The 20,999-nt window shown below is 37.1% G+C and overlaps 1 protein-coding gene across 2 annotated transcripts in view; it reads left to right on the plus strand.

The window, feature by feature from the left end:
- The window catches only part of INADL (InaD-like (Drosophila)), a 282,818-nt gene that overhangs the window by 115,943 nt on the left and 145,876 nt on the right, over positions 1-20,999 (plus strand). For both annotated transcript variants that reach the window (XM_006773216.2, XM_006773215.2), the window contains exons 25-26: positions 1,028-1,105; positions 6,358-6,457. In XM_006773216.2, coding sequence (XP_006773279.1) covers positions 1,028-1,105; positions 6,358-6,457 — 178 coding nt within the window. The remainder of the gene's footprint in view (positions 1-1,027; positions 1,106-6,357; positions 6,458-20,999) is intronic.

The raw sequence follows: 20,999 nt of genomic DNA on the forward strand, positions 1-20,999 counted from the left end.
TTTGACTTCAGCACTGCGCCTCCTCTGAGTGTCCGTATGCGTTACTCTTTCCTCCTAGTTGTAGGACTTCCACTCAGCCAGCGTTCCTGTGGGTCTGGGTGATGTCCCTTCCGTCTTTCAGTTTCACTTTTGAAATGGTTGTTCGAGGCGGCAAACTCCGGCGTTAACCTATGCCGCCATCTTGGTTCCTGTTTTTTTTTCTTTTAATTTTTATGTTTGTCATCAGATTTTTATGCCAAGATTATTTGTATTTGCCATTTGAGGAGCCTGAATAAAAAAAAAACATTAAAATTTTTATATTTTCCTAAGGTGTTTCAATAGTTTTAGAAAAAGTAATCTATGCTCTTGGTACTATAAAGAATTCAAGTTATTTCTATGACGTTACAATCTTTCATTCATGTGTAAATATTTATTGAGTGCAAATATGTATTAGGCTCTTTCTGAGCACCAGAGTTACAGTGATAAATCACACCAAATTCTTATTGGGCTTTTATTCAGTGATGTAAATAAAGATTTGAAATTCATTTTTATGCTAATAGTAATAGTGAAATATTTGTTGACTGTGTGCAATTGTGCTAGATAACATACTTGAACTGGGGTACAATGATGAAGAAGGTAAATCTGTCCAATAAAAGATACATCCTATGTTCTAGGAATTAACTCAGGTCACCTCTTATGCTGCATTTTGCAAAATGTGATGTTTGGACAGCAGTCCATATCATGACTTTCCTTTTAGCCTTTTTCATCCTCACTTTCTGGTCCCATACACACAAACTTGTGGATCACACACACCCCTTGATCACACACACACACACACACACACCACAATTTAAGATTTATATTGCTTATCAGATTTTCCAGGTTGTATTGTTTGCCTTGAATTGCGCTTCTCATGTCTTTACATTATAGATGAAGTCAAAGAATTCAGAAGTTTTTGAACTGTTTTTTTAAAACTACATTAATAAATGTAATGATTGTGTCATTTAAATGTTTTCCTTCTCCCCTCTCCTTTTTTTCTTGGTGGTAGGCCATTCCTGGTGTGCATAACAAGGCCAACAAAATTGCTAATAACCAGAACCAAGGCACCCAAGAAAAAAAAGAAAAGGTAAATTGAACCTCTCAAGCTTTTAAAAGATGTTTTTTATTTCTTTTTGCCTATTTGAGCTACAATTAATCAGAATGTTATTTTGATGAGTATCTGGGTATCAGTACTATCTTCAGAATATTTCCTTTCTGTGAACATAACTGGCCAGGATGAAGGCCAGACACCTAGTGGAGCATAGGTATAAAATGTTATAAAGCATCCCTCAGCCATTGTCATCTTTATCTCTCTTTTCTACTCAGCTGGGCGAGTTGTCTGTTTATTCCCAGAAAACGCCATGCACACCTGAGAGTTTGTGAGACTTTGACCTTGGTGTTCTCTCAGCCTGGAAGTTCATTTCCCACTTTGGTCTTCCTTTTATCCTCCAAGGAGCAGGTCAAAGGTCATCTGTACTGAGAAAACATTCATTACCATCCAGCAGAATTAGTCATCCATTCCTGTTTTCCCACCTCTATTCTAGTAGAATGAGTTATTCTAAAATTTATTTTAGGATATAATGTCAAGGAGCAATGAATTTTCTTTTTTTCCATAAGGATAACTGATTATCCCAATCTTTAAAAATAGGCCCTCCTTCATCCATGGATACACAAGACAACCTCTGTCCTATCGGGTTATCAGGGGCAGTCTGTTTGTGAGCTTTCTCCTTGTCTCTCCAAGGACAAATACTGCACTACCTACATAGCAAGCCTAATAATAAATCTTGTCTTCTAAGAGAATGATTTTCTTCACACATTTTTTCTTCTTTAAAAGTGTTTTATCTATTCATGTCCTTTTTCTTTTCCAGACAAATTTTAGAATTGGCTTGTTAAATACCACCAAAATAGTTCTTGGGTGATTTTGGTTGGAATTGTGTCAAACCTATAGGTTAATCTGGAAAGATACCTCCTTATAATATTGAGCATTCTTAACCATTAACATGGTGTATCTTTTATATACCATTTTAGAACTTATTAAATTTTTATTTTATTTCTTTCAATTTTTATAATTTTCTTCAGCAAGGTATTGTAATTTTTTATTTATTCCTAGACATCCTTATATATTTTTAAATTGTATTTTCTGTTTGTTACTAGTGTATAGACATAAAATTGATTTGTATATATTTATTTGACATCTTGTAACATTATTCTTTTATTCTTTTATAATATAAAATCTAGTGTAGAACACTGCAAAAACCAAAATGCTAAAAAAAAGATTAACATCTTTCATAACCCACTACCTAATGATAAACTTATTAAATATTTCATGTAGAGCCTTCTGGTGTCTTTGGGTGTGTGCTCTATATGTATGTATGAGGTATTTTTATTAAGAATCTCAAATTTTAAAGAATTTTAAAAAAAGAATCTCAAATTTTAATACTATGTCTATAGATTTTTATTTCTGGATTTTTGATATAACTAATAATAACTGCTTTGATAAAGGCAGTTTTATTTTTTCTATACAAATCTTTTTCTTGTTTTATTATATCTGCTAAGATCTCTAATATGTTTAATATAAGTACTGATAGCTAACATTCTTATCATTTTCCTCCTGATATTTAAAAAAATGCTTTTAAAGTTTCATCATTCAATATGATGTGTGCTGTAAATTTTTGTAGCTAACCTTTAAGATTAAGGGTATATTCTCTTTTATTCTTATTTTGCCAAGAATTTTTATAATGAATGGCATTGGCATTGAATTTTTTTTAATTATTGTATACACTGAAATAATTGTGTGTATAAATTTTTTTTCTCCTGAATCCCTTAATGTGGTAAATAATCCACATTAATAGATTTTTGTTCTGTTGAACCAATCTTGAATTCTTGTCTTACACCTAACTTCATCATGATCCTTTTTGCCCATTGCAAATATTTCTTTTACGGTTTTGCATCAGTGGTCATGAATGAGATCAGCCTGGAATTTTCCCCTTATGTACTCTTCTATCTGGTGTTGGTTATATGAGTCTATTAAAATAAATAATGAACAGTCAGAATATTTCTCTTTTTGTCTTTTTCTTTGTTTTAGTTCTCTGAAAGTTTATATAAAATGGTAATTATCTATTCCTTAAATGTTTGGTCAAACTAGCCTACAAAGCCATTGAGGTCCTGTGTTTTCTATGTGGGAAAAATCTAAAATATGGATTCAGTTCTTTAATAATTATTGAACTATTCAGATTTTCTATTTCTTTTAATTTTTTTTTATTGATTTCAGAGAGGAAGGGAGAGAGAGAGAGAGAGAGAGAGAGAGAGAGAAACATACATCAATGATGAGAAAGAGTCATTGATCAGCTGCCTCCTGCATGCCCACATTAGGGATTGAGCCCGTAAACTGGGCATGTTCCCCTACCGGGAATTGAACTGTGACCTCCTGGTTCATAGGTTGATGCTCAACCATTGAGCCACACAGTCTAGGCTCTCTTTCTTTTAGAGTCAGTTTTGGTTACTGGCTCTTTCCTAGGAATGTAATAGCACCTTTTTACATTTGTTGGCATAAAGTTGTTCAGGCATTCTTTTCATTTGTATTATCTATACTCTCTCCATAGTAGTTGGTTTTTCTTTCTTAAGTATAGTTTATTATTTTACATTTCTTTCTTAATTAGTCATGAAGTTACTTTCTATTTAATTCTTCTTTTTGAAGTATTAACTTTTGAACCATGTTAGTCTTCTCTGTTGTATCTTTATTCTGCTTAATTAATTTTGTTTTCATCTTTATATTGCCTTATTTCTTTGTTAGCATTTGTTTTCCTCTTTTCCTGCTAATAATCTTTAGCTAGCTATAGAGTTTGTTAATTTTTAGCCATTCTTTTTTAAAATAATAATTTATTTTTCCTTCTAAGTACCTCTTTACCTGCATCCCAAAATTTTAGGTTGAATTTCTCTTGTTCAGTACTAAGTTTTCTTCAGCTCCCAACATGATTTCTTTATTATCTGTTTATTTATAAATGTATGTTTGAATTTCTATTGGAATATATATAATTTCAGGGGAAAAACATATAAAATTATGCAAAACATACAGGTTCTAGGTATTGACTTAACTCATTAATGAGGGAACTAACCAGGATGATTAGCCTTGTTCAGAGAGAATTGGGAGAGGGAAGTATTTATAGTTGCTGAAAGAGAATGCTTACATAAGACTCAAATTTAGATACAATGCTGGTTAATGTCTTACAGGGCAATAAAACTGTAACCTTTGGAATTATACTTTCTACAGGACTAAAATAATTTGCATCTCTACCAGGCAAAATTAATATGCAATGCTACTGGACATGAACCAGAAAAATGCAGCTTTTTCCATAAAAATTACTATTGTCGGGGAACCTAAACAGATTGAGTGATAACCAGTTATTTACTCAGATTTTTTAAAAGCCTACTTTGTGCCAGGAACTATTCTCAGAGCTGAGGATGCCACACTATGTTGCCCTCATGGAGATTATATTCATGTGGCCTCCTTGTATATACCCAGCTCCAGCCTTTAGGGGAGAGCCAACCCTGCCTACACCTTTCTCTCATGTGCAGTAGAAAGATGCCCCAGGTATCTGGCAACCCACATTCAAACTAGAGGAAATCCAAGACATGCGTATCCTATATTCTTCTCCAGAGTGCTGGTAGAGTTAATTAAATAATCAGTTGTGTAAACAATTCCCTCTTAAATATAAAAAAGTGCTATTAAAGATTTATATCTTTAAATATTTTAAAAGCTGGCTGTCCTTCTGACTATTGTCTTTGACCTAGAATGATCTGGTTCTGAGGAAAAGGTTTTACAGAAAAAAAATCATTTGCTGTTTTTACTGTACACTTAACTGTTAATATTTTTCAGCAAAAATTAAAGAGACATTGTGATCAATTTATGTGTATATATATTTTTAATCCTCACCCGAGGGCATTTTTTCCATTGATCTTTAGCGAGAGAGTGGAAGGGAAGGAGAAGGGGAGTGGAGGGGAGGAGATGGGGGGGAGAGAGAGAGAGAGAGAGGCGAGAGAAGAGAAGAGAAGAGAGACATCGATGTGAGAGAGATACATCAACTAGTTGACTCCCACATGTGCCCTGACTGGGGTTAGGGATCAAATCTGCAACCGATGCATGTGTCTTTGACCAGGAATCAAACCTGAGATTCTTTGGTCCACGGGTTAAAGCTCTAACCACTGAGCAAAACAAGCCGGGTCAAATTTGTGTATTCTTTTGCTACTTAATAAGCATTTTGTATTTGGCATCTACCTTCATCATTCTTGAATTTTATCAGTTTTTGGATTTTCTACATAGATATGCAGCATTGCTTTTGTTAGACACCATTTAAATAAAGTCAGGTATGTGTTTTCCTTTATGGATCCCAAATAGTGTTCTCTGTTTTGGAGGAACTTATTACATGCCTGCTTTCTGTAATAGCCAGTTCATTGTCCATTTACTGAAGTATATCCTGCCATTAGTGGTTTTATCATATAAATCATAATTGAATGTACTTTGTTGAAATCCTGTAGCAAAACAAATCTTAATCCAATTGTTTTGGAATCTGTGGAGTGTTCGGATCTCTCTGCTCCTGTTCTTTAGCAGCTTGGCTCTCTCTATAAAGTTTGGCATGTTTTATTTTTCCCAGCGTTCCAGAAAATGTCTACGTTCTCTGAAGGTAATCTGACCACAGAGTTTTCTTTTGCTTTAATTTGAACAAAATATTGATGTGTTGTATCATTCAGCATGTAAATTTCAAAAATACTTAGACATACAAAATGTATTCATCATAAAGATTTCTTTCTTTTTTTATACTTTGAAATGTGTTGACTATCTACAAATTATAAATGAATAACTTTTCAGTGAGCAAATCGTGGTATTTCAAGTATGTTTTTAAGAATGAAGTCTATCTTTTACAATGGAATGAAAAAGTGTAAATAATTGTAGAAATAATGTAGTGAATATTTTTTTTACATTTAATTTTGAAATGTCTTTCAATTGAATTACTTGGTTTAATAACAAAGACAATTAAGTTTTATAGCATAAAGAAAAGACATGTAATTGGCTTTCTTACTGGGAAAAGGTATACATTCTTCTGGGCAGGTCTACAGTCCTAAAAGCTGTGTTTTTGACTTCCTGTTCTCTTTATTGGTGTGTTTACATCACAGAGTCACTTTTACATAATACCATAAGTAGGAGAAAATAAATTACATTTGTTTTATAATCTTCCTGATATCACTGAAGTTGGATACATATTATCTTTTTATCCTATTTGCCATTGAAGAAGAGGATTGTTCAAAGGCCATTTACCCTTCTCTCAAATTTTGCATCTTCAGAGGCAAGGAACTGCTCCACCTCCGATGAAACTGCCGCCTCCTTATAAAGCTCCGTCTGAGGACAGTGATGACAATGAAGAGGAATGTGCATTTACCAACAGTGAGTTCCTTTCCGTTATTCGACGTGGGTACAGAACTTGTTAAATTGTGCTTTAATGACTGCTGTAAATTATCAAATGCAGTGCTGTCAGTACTTAGAAAATGTGCATGAATAGATCATACTAAACTTAACTTTTTGTGACTTTTCCTAAGCTTTCCTCTTTGACAGTAATATAATATTAGAGTGAATATCGCACTGTTTTACCTACATTTCATCCTGCGCTTGCTATTTGGTTGTGAATACAATAATGCTAAGAAGTCCTTGAAATTGCATTTGACCCACAATAACAGGAATTGGATGTCAGTTCTCGATTACTTACCCTACTCAGTGGATGGTGATGTTGCTAATACAAAATTCCAGAAGGCCTACTAAGTCATATTTTCTCCTGTAGAATTCCTTTCATGATTTTCTATTACATTAGTTGTATCACATATACATGCCTTTATTTAAAAGAATTTGCATTTCTTTTATGCATGTAAAGTTTATGTAGTTAGATCTGATTGCTGTTTTATAAGGAATTTCTTTTGGGGGTGATGAAAAGAAATATTATGTATATCTTTCTTTAAAAATATTTTTTATATACAGAAGGGGAGTTTGATATAGAAATTGAAAGAGTTGCACTTCTGATGTGTGATCTTCAGAGGCAAGAAACTGCTCTGCCTCCAATGAAAGTGCCCTCGTCTGTGAAAACAATGGGACCCACATCACAGGGTTTTGATGAGGGTTAGAATAAAATGATAAGGCTTTTAGCCTGACATATAGTGAATCTTCAACAAGTATTGTAGCTCTTATTATTGTTAATAATAATTATTAAGTTAGCTCTATATTTTTCTAACTATAATAAATGTTTAAATAAAAGTATAAATATAAGTTTATAATAATTTAGGTGACTTTATAAAAGTTTGGCTCCTATTTTTATAAGAGTCTTTTCTCATACATTATTTTCTTCATTCAACAAATCTTTGTTGAAAGCCAACTGCTTTTTACTAATAGTGTTAATGAAGTAAGTCTGCTATGAAATGAATAACATAGCTCCCTTTATGTTGGTGGAGTCACCGGCTGGAAAGGAGGATACAAAGGCATGGGAACAAATTTTGATAAATGTATTATAGTGCCTTGGTTTTCAGCCTCTTTTGGAGAACTACATATAATGGATACGATTGATACGTTTGTGCACATATGTAATAAAATCCCTGTTTGGATATAGATATTAGGACAGCCAGAGCAGAGTGGAGATAGCTTGTTGATTATTCATAGTTTCTGCGATGCTAGGGTGCCCATAGTTGCATAGTTGTCAGGAAACTTTGTTTGGGCATGTGACTAAGATTACATTCTAATACTAGTTCTTCTACTTACTTGTGAATTCATGGACAAGTTATTTAACCTTTCCTGGATCATTCTTTCTTATCCATAAGGGGAGGAAGGGGTATCTTGTTATAACTTGCTTTATAGGATTTTTGTGAGAATTAGAGGGGGGAAAACATTTAAAGAGCTTAGGATAGGGATTGTGATAACTAGTAAACACTCAGATTTCCATGTGCCAAACCTTCACATATATTAATAGGTCAGTTAACATAATAACTTTGTGAGGTCTCTAATTACACAAATAAAGAAACTGAAGCTCAGAGAATTAAGGAGTATGTCCAAACTTAACAAGCTAGTAAATGGAGTGTACACCCAGGTACTCAGACTCCAGAACCTGCCCTATCATCTACATTTCCCATTACTTAAAACCCATTAGTATGGCAGAAATGGGTACAAAGTGATTGGAGGTTACCTAGTAAGTAGTACTTTGATGCCATAAAATAGGCAGAGCACAGTACTCACCTGAAGTTCAAAGATCATGGGTACATCTGTATCCGCACATATGCACACAGTCATGACATTAGTGGGGTTCAGGAAGAACATCAGTTTTCACTCATCACAGATCCACCATCTCTCCCAACTCCCAGCAGCCCCGCCCCGCTGAGCTCAGGATGCCAGCAGAATCCGGGACAGACTGAGTTGTACGGGGACCATTTTTTCCTCATATACACAACCCGTGCAGAGCTCTCCCTTCACATGGACAAACTTGGTCTGTTGGGCAAGATAAACCGTTGGCCTCGTGCTGATGACTCCCTGAGACCCAGCCCCACCACAAAGGCCTGTGGACACCAGGTGGGCAGGGGGTAGGGGTCAGCAGCTAGACTTGGCAAACCCCAGGACTTTTGCTGAGTGGCCTCAGACCCAGCACTGGCACCAAGTTTGAACCTGTATCAGTCTGGCAAACACCACTTGCCCTTGGTGACTCACTGAGAACCTACCTCATACAACTCCAGTACTGCCAGAGGCTCCTTGAGTGACTGAGCCTAGAAGCAGCCGGCAGGTGGAGGCAGATCTCGGGTGCCTTGGGCCTTTGGCTGATCTGCCCGCAGGCTCAGTGCTGGTGGAAGCCAGCCTTGATGTGCAGCTTGGTTCTTTCCACACACACCCAGACCCAGCAGAGGCAGCCGCAAACTGTGGATCACTTCGTAGCTCCAAACAGGTTGCTCAGGACCAGACACGGTCAGAGTCTGACACTGACCTGCACCAGAGTCCCTCCCAAGAGGCCCCAGAACTAACACACCCAGTTGTCCAGACAACATCAGAGCAGGATCCAATTAGCTTCACAAGTGGCATATTCAAAGAGTCTTCTCAGCATGCAACAGACCCGCTTGAAGGGAACTCTACTTCCTGTGGTCAGCACCTACATTGCAGCTTGTGCATTAAGGTTGAGGCCAATCCTGAGGGTCAACCCCATGCACAAATGGACCAATAGCAATCAAGACTCAGTTACAACAGGAGGGAACCCATAACCCACACAGGGGACATTCCTAGAGCACCCAGCTCAGGTGATCAAGGAGACTGTGCCACTGAGTCCCACAGGACACCTATTGCATACGGCCACCTTACCAAAACTGGGAGATATAGCAGATCTACCTAATATATAGAAACAAACAAAACAAGACAGCCAAAATGGGGAGACAAAGAAACATGCCTCAAATGAAAGAACAGGAGAAATCTCCAGAAAAAGAGCTAATGAAATGGAGGCAAGCAATTTACCAGGTATAGAGTTCAAAAAAATGGTTATAAGAATGCTCAAGGACTTAGTGAGAGCTAAAGGAACTTAGTGAGAACTACATGAAGAGAACATAAAAAAGAACCAGTCAGAAATGAAGACTACAATATCTGAATTGAGGAATACATTTGAAGGAATAAACAGTGGTTTAGATGAAACAGAGGACTGAATCAATGACTTGGAAGACAAGGGAGCAGAACACACCCAATCAGACCAGCAAAACGAAAAAAGAATTTATTTAATTTAATTTTTAGTTACAGTTTGCATTTAATATTATTTTGTATTAGTTTCAGGTGTACAGCACAGCAGTTAGACAATTATATACTTGACAAAATGCAACTCTTTCTTGATCAGCCAGTGAGTTGCAACTTGCAGGATGAAAACACAGTAATTGCTGGTTCCCACTCCATTTCTGATTCCTTACATCTGGAAGGGCCTAATAATTCACAAATGGTACAGTTGTCAGTCTCAAAAATTTAAAATCTTTGTCAATAATAAGTGAGGCTATATGTGAATTGCACATATGAAAAAATTTTCTGGTCAGTATTATCTACTTAAGAAATATGATAACAATTTCCTAATAGCAATAAAAAAAACTAGAAAATATCTAGGAATAATACAATTAGAGATGTAAAGCTCATGGCAGTGATCCATAATTATGTTAGTCATTCACTCTTTGACAATGTGATGAAAGCTATAAATCCACTCCCAGAAAAATGTCTGCAGATATATGGAAACATTGTCACCCATGTGCATGCACACACACACACACCATTTTAAATAGAAATAGGCATCATTTTGCCTATTTAGTGGTAATCTTGAAGCTCATTTAAGAATTCATGGGCTGCAGGTTAACAATCCCTGTAGTTAACTATGGAACTTTATTAAAGAAGATTAGAGGGTGGCGGGGGGAGGGAGAGTGGGGAAGGGGAGTAGAGATATATTATTTTCCTGTTTGGAATACTCAGTATATTTTAGATTTTAATTATTTCTAAATTAGTTTATAAGTTTAAGGTAATTTGAATCCAAATTCAAAGTGTGTATAGGCCTTTAAAAATATATGACAATTTCATTGAAAATTGATTTGGAAGTGAAATGCTAGACAGCTTTGGAAAGTGTCCCCTAGTATCTGAATATATTCTAGAGTGGTGGTTTTCAGACTCAATTTGGAGCTTTTATTTTTTTTATTTTTTTTATTTTTTAAATATATTTTATTGATTTTTTACAGAGAGGAAGGGAGAGAGATAGAGAGCTAGAAACATCGATGAGAGAGAAACATCGATCAGCTGCCTCCTGCACATCTCCCACTGGGGTTGTGCCCGCAACCCAGGTACATGCCCTTGACCGGAATCGAATCCGGGACCTTTCAGTCCGCAGGCCGACGCTCTATCCACTGAGCCAAACCGGTTTTGGCTCAATTTGGAGCTTTTAGAAATGACTTGGAAGTGTTTTGGATTGTCGAAAACAGCTTTTCTCAACTGTGACACTGTTGCCATTCTTACCAGATAATTCTTTGGCAGGGGGTGTCCTTTACATGGAAGGATGTTTAACAGCATCCAGGGTCTCTACCCACTGGGTACCACTACTACTCTCTTTCCCACCCCAGTGGTGACAGCCAAGAATGTCTCTACATATTGCCAGGTGTCCCCTGGTCTAAATGGATGGGGGTTTCTACTGTCATTTATTAGTTGGGGTGCCTACTGTACTGTATTGTATAGGATAGTCCCATATAATGAAGACTTATCCTGCCCAGAGTACCAGTAACCCTCGTAATTAGAAACATTGTTTAAAACTGCGGTAATTAAATCACTTAGTTTTTGCACTAAAAATTGTCTAGAAATAGACCGGGGTGTCTATTTAGAATTTAGAACATAAAAAAAGTTCTTTTTTTAAATAGTAGATAGCGTTTAGATTAATCAGTAAATGATGGGATATGTAATTATTTGAGAAAAAATGTAGAGATCTTCACTTCTTACCAAAATTACATATTAATTCTAAAAGAATCATGTGCTATAAGATTATTAAAATATAATTTTGGTACAGGGAAAGGCCTTTCATATTATTATAAAAGTAAATAATCATGTTTTTATATAAACATTTAAAATATTGCATATATACATAAATATAACTATAGTCAGAAGAAAACAACATGTATAACAATAAAAAAACAAGCAAAGATCAGACTGTACATAACCAAAGAAACAGATATGGGTAACAAGTACAATAGTCTGTTCAGCCTCACTAATAAGAGAAATGTAAAGCAATTAAAAATCAGATTATATGGCTATCAGATTAAGATTTTAAGAATTAATATTTCTCATTGTTGGAAAGGTTGTAGAAAAATAAGACTTCTTATATACTGTTGGTAGGAATATGAATTCAGGGACCTCTTTCTAGAGACCCATTTGGCAGTATATACAAAAAACTTAAAAGTGCGTATTCTTTGACTGAATAATTCAGCTTCCAGTGATATAGCCTAAGGAATTCATTGTCCATGTGTATGTATATATATCTACAAAGATGTTTACTGAAGCATTTTTCACTAATAGCAATTATAGTGATATCTACTATATGTATTTAGTACATAATATAGTCTTGATTAAGTCACTGAATTTCTAAGCACTTCTAGCCATTTGGCCTGAGACAAGTTGCATCTCTTTTCCTTTAATTCCTCGTTTGTAAGATGGGGATAATAATAGTGCTCATTTCACTGGGTGGTTATGAGAGACTAGAAAAGATAAAATGCTTATATACAAAGTGACATATAGAAAGTACTCTTGAAATGTTAGCTGCTACTCTTTATTATTTTTAACGAGGGGCCAGTGCACGAATTCATACGCCTTGAAAGGAACTGTGGGCAGCAATACTACGGTGGGCACAGGGGCAGGTCTCAGCCCATCCTCTGCACCCTCTCCTGGCCCCTCCTGCTGTAGCCCCCAGTCCCGTCTGCCAGCAGCCCCACTCCCACTGCCACCACTCCCGCACGCTGATGGCGCAGAAAGATTGGGGCCAGCGCTAGCAGTGGATGTGAGCAGTGGCTGCTTCCTTGATCACCCCTCAGAAGCAGGGGGAGATGGAGAAGCCCTGAGCGGGGATTGGGGCTGGCGCCGGTCGTTGGCAGTGGATGCAAGCGGCGGCTCCAGCCCCGGCCGCGGGGGTGAGCCGGCAGCAAGTGCGAGTGCCAGGTGGGACCGTGGCGAGCAGGAGCAAAGAATTTTCAGTAACCACCAGAGGCTTGCCCCAATGACAGCGACCGGCGCCCCGCTCACCTGCTCCACTATCCCGCCATGGCCGATGCCCACCACGTTCAGCGCACCCCCTGGTGGTCAGTGCACGTCATAGCTACTGGTTGTTTGGTTGTTCTGCTGTTTGGTCTATTTGTATATTAGCCTTTTATTATATAGGATTATATAGGATAGTAATAAAAATATCTTCAGCTTACCAAATACTACCATTACAGAATGAAATTCTGGCATAAGTATGTTTTAAATATTTATGTAAAAACTAGAGGCCCAGTGCATGAAATTCATGTATGGGTAGGGTCTCTAGGCCTTGCGAATGATCAGGGCCGATTGGGATCTTCTGGCTGCTGGCTGGGACCTCCTTTCCCCAGCTGCCGGCTGCCAGCCAAGGTCTCCCTTCCCCAGCTGCTGGCTGGGGGGTTCCTTGTTCCACACCGCCCCCTGGTGGTCAGTGCACATCATAGTGAGCGATAGAACTCCTGGTCTCCCAGTCGAACTCCTGTGGGGACACTTTGAATATTAGCCTTTTATATATATAGATTATTATAATTTAATATTTAAAACTTTAGCAATCAGTTTGGTGTTTTAAAAAGTTTTTTAAAATTGATTTTTAGAGAGATAGAAGAAGGAAGAGGAAGGGAGAGAGAGAGAAACATTGATGTGAGAGCGGAACATCAGTTGGCTACCTCCTGCATGCCCCTTACCAGAAGTCGAACCCGACCAGGAATTGCACCCACAAACTTTCAGGGCACAGGACGACACCCAACCAACTGAGCCGCACTGACCAGGGCAGCAGTTTTTTGAAGTTTAATATTATCGTGTAGTAAAAATACATTATTAACACTGTTACTATTAGACTGCTCATCATTGCATATGGCAATACTGTTACACTTTCACTTTGAATTGTGATTACTAGAAGAGAAAGAAATTTTGGAGTATTTCATTTTTATGTAATTTTTCTCTTTCTATTCTTTATTTTCTCTGGACCAAAGGTAGAATTATCATAGAAGTATTTATATATGATTTTGTAATTTCTCCTTCCCATGGAATTTCAGTGTTGCAGTGTTGACAATTGTGTCCTCCTCCTCCCGCCATTTCTCCCAATGTAAGAAAACACGGGAGAAATTGAGGAAAATTCATGGCCTAAATATATAGTTCTTAAAGGTTACTTTGCTGTGTGTTAGTTTGCCAAACAATCCTACAAAGTTTATGACATGACTTAATTGCTGTTATTATGCCTCCTAATTCTATCCAATAAAAGACAAAAAGGGTAATTAACCGTACCTCTGACACACTTCCCATTGGCTAATCAGGGTGATATGCAAATTAAATGCCAACAAAGATGGCGGCTGGCAGCCACGGAGCTGGAGCAAGCAGGAGGCTTGCTTGCTCCAGTGATGGAGGAAGCCAAGGTCCCCCGCCTGCCGCAGCCCGGCTCTGAGCTCTGGAAGCAACAATATTTCAATTATAGAAGCGAAAAAAAACCCAGATACCGTTTTCAGCCAGCCGCGGCCTCAGAGCTGGAAGCGCCGTGGCACCAGGCAAACAGCCATCAGCCTCTCACCCAGGCTGGCCAGGCATCCCAGTGTGACCCCCACCCTGATCTGGGACACCCTTCAAGGCAAACCAGCTGGCCCCCACCCGTGCACCAGGCCTCTATCTCATATAGTAAAAGGGTAATATGCAAACTGACCCTAACAGCAGAAAGACTGGAAATGACTGGTCACTATGACACACACTGACCACCATCTTTTTTTTGTTATAAAAAAGACACTCAATGCAGGAGCTGCCCCCTGGTGGTCAGTGCGCTCTCACATGGAGGAGCTCTGCTCAGCCACAAGCAAGGCTGATGGCTGCCAGTACAGTGGTGGTGATGGGAGCCTCTCCTGCCTCTTCAGCAGTGCTAAGGATGTCTGACTACAGCTTAAGTCTGCTCCCCACTGGCAAGTGGACATTCCCCGAGGGCTGCCGGGCTGCCAGAGGGATTTCTGATTGCCATCTCTGGCCCAATCCCCTGGGGAGCAGGCCTAAGCCAGCAAGTGGTCATCCCCCGAGGGGTCCCAGACTGCGAGAGGGCACAGGCCGGGCTGAGGTACCCCCTTCCCCCGAGTGCACAAATTTTTGTGCACCGGGCCTCTAGTATTTAAATATTTATGAACATTTGTTAATTGACAAAGGATAATGTAGAGTTAATTCTCTTACAATTCACATTAACTGTCAATATATTTTCCTATGTCCATAAAAAACAAATTTATAGAGATAGAAAACTGGTCATTGGTTGCCTAGAGTTGGGGCTGCATTTGGGATTGATGGAAATTGTTAAGTAGTAAAAATATTTTAAAACTGGATTGTGGTAATGGTTGCACACCTATAAATTTACTAAAAAGTATTGACTTGTGTGTTTTCAATAAGTGAATTTCATGTATAAAATCATTTCAGAGTTGATTATTTTAAATTAAAGAACCACATTTGTAAAAGGTAATTAAAACATTATGAAAAGGTCTATGTTAAAGGAGGAGGGCAATCAAATAGCAAATAATGCTAAAGAAAGGAATAAAAGTATTTTAATCAATGTCTTCCTTCATGGTGATGGGATTTAAGAACCTTAGAGTTCATCTAATCTAATTTTATAGTCAAGAGTCCTAAAACCAGGAGCAATTAATTTGCCCAAAGTCACAAAACTACTTACTGTTCAGGTCAGGATTGCAATCTAGGTCTCATTTGGTGTCAGGCCACATCGAGGCTCTTCCTTTCAGCGCTTTCTTTGTGCCCCGTGACAGTTTTTAAGATGAAGTAGACCTCATGCTAGCTGAAGATTTATTGAGCAACTAGTAGTATTTTGGGTTTAAAATTTTGTGTTCTTCATTGTAGACTGTAGTTGATCTCAACCTTGCCAATAGATGTCACTACAACCAACAGCAATTATTACTGAAATTTAAAGAATGTTAAGAATGTCCACCTCAAATAAGCATTCATTGGTGGCTTCTAGCAACATTTCCATGTTTATTTTACTAAACATATGAATTTATTTGCTCTCTCCTTTTGTTGTTTCTGACAATGCAAAATACGAGGGGAACTGTTAAGAAGTAAAGACTAATGTTTAAGTTTTAAATCTCATGTAAATTCTTTTTCCCATTTGTTATAATTATCTTTTTTCATCTTTATAATTAAGTAAAATATGTAGAATTCTTTTTGTAGCCCTATTATTGGGAATAGGCGATCATTTTATTTTAGTGGATTTTTTTTATTATGAAAATTTTCAAAGCTTCAGTCCTTGATGTAATTGAAATATAAGTTTATTGCAACTATGAACAAAATTTGTATTAAGATCTTTTTACCAACTTTTAAATTATGTTCAGGTGTTCCTCACATTTTTATATATGATCAGTGATCAGGTAGAGGACTAATCTACATATTACAAAGAAAGGTCAGAAGATACTGAGGTAATTGATAGAAAGATAATGCTGAAGTAATTGCAGTTGGTTATATAAATATATTCAGGTGTGCTGGTGTGGAACAGGGTAGGAGAGGCAACGTAGCATTTTAAGTGAAGTTGAAGAAATCTCAACTATTCCTCTAGTGCAGTGGTTTTCAACCTTCCTAATGCCGCGACCCTTTAATACAGTTCCTCATGTTGTGGTGACCCCCAATTTCGTTGTTACAAATTGAACATAATTAAAGCATAGTGTTTAATCACATAAACAATATGTAATTATATATGTGTTTTCCGATGGTCTTAGGCAACCCCTGTGAAAGGGTCATTCAACCCCCAAAGGGGTCACGACCCACAGGTTGAGAACCGCTGCTCTAATGCTTTCTCAGAAGCTTCTGGGGATTCATAATCCTCTCACCCCCCACAAAAAAGAAAGCTAACTTGAAGACTTGACAGCCAGCTTAAATAGAATCTGTCCTGCACGTTTAGAATGTTAGTGAGACACAAATGAATCTCGCTAGGGGATGCCGCATGTTCAATGTGGCTCACCAGTTTCTTTGTTATAAAAATGATTGAATGCTGTGAGCAATAAGGAGAGAGTAAGTTGAGGACGGTTCCACTCACTCCGGACAGGCTACAGTTTCCTTTCATCTGCATTAGAAAGATGCAACTAATGTGATGAACTATTTCTCAGCAGGCAAACTGGGTCATTACAATGATATTAATCGAAGCTGGCCACAAAATAAATGGCTGTGTTTATCTTGCCTCCTGCTCTGGAATAGAGCTGTCATCCTGATGCTAGCAGGGTAACTGAGTGCTACCGCCGGCAGCGGAAGGCTCTGAGGGTCAGATGTGGGAAACCAGGGATTTTGCTGCTCCCGGCATACTTTCCCAGGCAGCTTTTACCTACTGACAGATGTGACTGTTAGCTTGGGAGGTAGCTGGAAATGAGCTTAATTGATTGCTCCTCACGATAGAAATAGACTGACAACTTGCCCTTACCGAGAATAAAATCTGAGGGGGGGGGGGGCGGGGAGCCAAGGTCGACAGAAGAGAGAGGACAGAGTCTGGTGAGGATCTGAGCTGCTTCCAGTATTGAATGTTTCACGGGAATGCAGACACCCTGAAGGGAACGCTGGTACAGCAATGGTCCAAGGGGGTTTCCCAGGTAAGATCTCTGTGATCTGTGGTTCTTTCTGAATGCAATCGTAAGCTGTTTCAGTGTTGGTGCAGAATGTGATTTTAAAGGTTTGAACAATAATAAGCTAATGCGTTTATCTTAAGTGAGAGAGTGAGGGTACATAATGCATGTGCAAGGCGACTGTATGTTAGAAACAAACCTTTAAAATTTTCCGCTCATCTGTATTATAGCTGGAATCGTCTGTATCGTGTTTTTGAAAAGTAGAGTAGTTTATCAGGCTGTCAAGAATATATTAGTAGGTTCCGTGCCAGAATTCTTAGCACTGTGTTCATGCTGGGTCCTCTCCTTTCAGAACGGTGACTGAGTAGTCGCTGTCCTGGACATTTATTATTATTGTTATTTGTGCGTTGCCTGTAATCAAAAGGGATGCTGATTTACATTAGAACAAGGTTATGCTGATTCATTTAAAAATATTGACCATTCAGCATTTTGTGGTAGATGAAAAGAGAATAGCATTAAGGAGCCATAGTAGTAAACCGAAGGCTGCTTTTCCTAAATTGTAAAATAGCACCTTAAATTTTATTTGCTAATTGTAGTTGAGGTCCCGTTCATCTAAGCCCACACGTTCAAATTCATTAGGGGTGGGGGCTTAGCCCTTACAAGTATCGTAGGGAACTTCGTTGTTAACATACGGTTCTTGAAATCATTCCTAGATTGGTAATATAATCTAGGAATAAATTACTTGCTTTAGTATATGTTTTTGTCTGACTTTTAAAAAATTAATTTATTAACAGCAGAGCTTTTTAAAAAAATTTAAGTAAGATGCAGAATAATTTAGACCTAATAGGGGTCTGCTTGCCTAAGAATGATTGCGTAAGAGAGGCAGTTGTAATCTCAGAGTTAGACATCACACTATAGCCATTCTTTTTATTTTCAGCAGTGCACATGCAAATTAGGTTATATCTACTGCAACAACAGAATATAAGCTGCATTCCCGATTTAAGCCAGCAAACCTTTTTCCTTGCTATGCTGCCAAAATAATTGAGCCAGAACTTTTCTTTTGCCTAAAATATAATTTCTGAGTATCTTAGTGCTGGGATCCTGAGCTATATAGTACCAGTTTTGTGATTGTGATGTAGAGGAAATGTTAAAGCTCTTAAATGGTTGCGTCACAGATTCCCTGTGGCGACAACTGTCCATATTGTATTTCTTTCTGTTCTGTGGATGGATTGTGTTTTCAATTGTCTGTCATCTTTTCAGGGTTACTCAAACTTGTATTGACAAGGCAACTATAGGAATGATCCTGAATATTTGTGGACCCTACCTGCTTTTTTGTCAGACTCCTTGGAGCAATTTGTTCATTTTCCTTTTATTTTATGAAGTTTCTTGATTTTTAAAATCAATTTTCAGATTCAAAATACAGGTGTGCTTCACTCATCTCAGTATAACCTGCCATCCCTGATAATTTCCTTAATCTCTGTCTCGCCATCTTGAAGTTGCCACTGGCCAGGTTTCATAAACCCCCCAGTAGAACCCTCAGCCATCTCTATAATGGGTTTTCCAGAAATGGAAGAGTATATCTAGTCCATAGGAATTTCTGTCTCTTTTGCATTTTATTCAAATAATATATGAAGTCCATTTTTCAAAAAAAATTATTAGCTATAAATGTGTCTCGTAAGTGAACATGTATTTATGTGTTACATGTAGATTAGTTTTTCAGTGTTCCTGGTCAGGATTAATTGTTCATGATTTTCGTAATGAATATACACAGCATTTATTAAAGGTTTCTATTTATATGTGCATATTTAACTCCAAAGAATTTTAATGCTTTGCAACAGTCTTTATATTATGGTCACTGCTCTGCATTCAGTTACTTTTAACAGCATCTTTCTAGTCCATGTCTCCATTTGGCATATATACTTTTTTTCACATTAAAGCAGTTTATTTGAAGATTGCTCAAAAGTTAAACTTTAATGAATACATTTGACAAAAGCTCAGTTTTTGCTAAGAGTCACATCTGCATAAAATAATTTAAAAATTATTTTTAGGTTAGAAGTCTTATTGGCATATTTTACAAAAAGTTATACATAGAATGGTAAATATAAAAGGAGGCCTCAGTCTGCAGAGAATTTATTTTTTCTTTTGTACTAGTTAGAAAACTTATTTTAAATGGCTTTATGCTGCTTTGATACCAGTGGTATTTTTCCACTTTAAAATATTTCAAGTTTGTCTATATGAATATAGGTTAAACACTCATTTTAATTTATCTAATATTGAACAAAGAGATTATTGCAATTTGAATTAGGGAGGGATTGTATCAAAACTTAAGTAGCATTTAAAGTTATTTTCTTCTAAAAACTCTCTTTTTTGGTGAATACACTGGGGAGGTAAGGTAATAAATATTACTCCTATGTTTCTGTTATATTTTCTTAGGTAGTTTTGTATTTTTAAAATATATATATTTTTATATATATATATTTTAAAATATATATATTTGGCTTTTTGTTACATTTATAATAAGCCAAGACTCTCGGATACTTGCAGAGTATAAAGAATTCATATTGTATGTTATGAATATATCTATCCCAGGTCAGTTAGTCTTATTATTTCTATTTTAAAGATGGTAAAACTCTTTTTATAAAAAGCTTAAAATGGTTCACACCTGGGTTGGTAGAAGTATGACATAACCTTAGTTACCATAGTGACGTAACATTAAAAATTTTTGAAGTTTAACACAGTCCTAAGCTTAAGGGGAGAAATACATTAATGTGATCTCTGCCCTCAAGAAGTTCCTAATCCTCCTAAGACAAGAAAATGTGTGTAGGTGCAAATGTTCTGGAAGGCCGTCTAGAAAAGATCGAGCTTGGGAAGCTGGCAGAACTGGCAGGAGTATGGCAGCTCCAGACTTGGGAGTCCACTCAAAGGCAAAGAAATGTTACAAGCTGGGAGGGTGGGAGGGAAAGGACAGAGACCATCTGTCCCAGGAGGAATACATGGAAGATACTAGCAGCAAAGCAAATACACAAAGGAAGATCAGATTTTAGAGGTGCAAGAATTCTAACACTAAAATCTCAGAATTTGCTATTTTCTGAAGTGGAAAGCTTATGGTAACTAACCCATTGAGACTACATTTCCAAACATTGAAATCAAATATATAGTTTCATTTCTTTACTTTTCTGGAGTACTTATGTCTAGGCACTGTGCTCAATGCTTTATTACATTATTTTTTTCAATGCATATAATTTTATAAGTTTTTTTAAGTCACATTATTTTATAGATGAAGTCTAGATGACTCTAAGCCTGCACTTTTAACTAGTTTTAACTTTGCATATTTTCAAGGATCTTCTCAAATAATTCTTTCCGTTGACAAAGGCAAACTGATTACTATCCTCCTTTTTCAGTAATTGGCCAAATAGACATGGAATTAGAATTAAAAAAAAAGAGGGAGTGCCAAATACAGTAAAATGTTCGTTATATTTTTCAGCAAACCACATTTTAATATTGAAAGTTCAAAATTTTTCCCCCAAAGTCCCAAACCTAATGAAGCTGAATTGGGGGAAAAACACAGTAATGGAGGCGTGCCCTTAGTCTTCAGGGTACACCTCACCGTGTATCACACACAGATCAGC

Source organism: Myotis davidii, unplaced genomic scaffold, assembly GCF_000327345.1.
Source record: "Myotis davidii unplaced genomic scaffold, ASM32734v1 scaffold205, whole genome shotgun sequence".
Lineage (NCBI taxonomy): Eukaryota > Metazoa > Chordata > Mammalia > Chiroptera > Vespertilionidae > Myotis > Myotis davidii.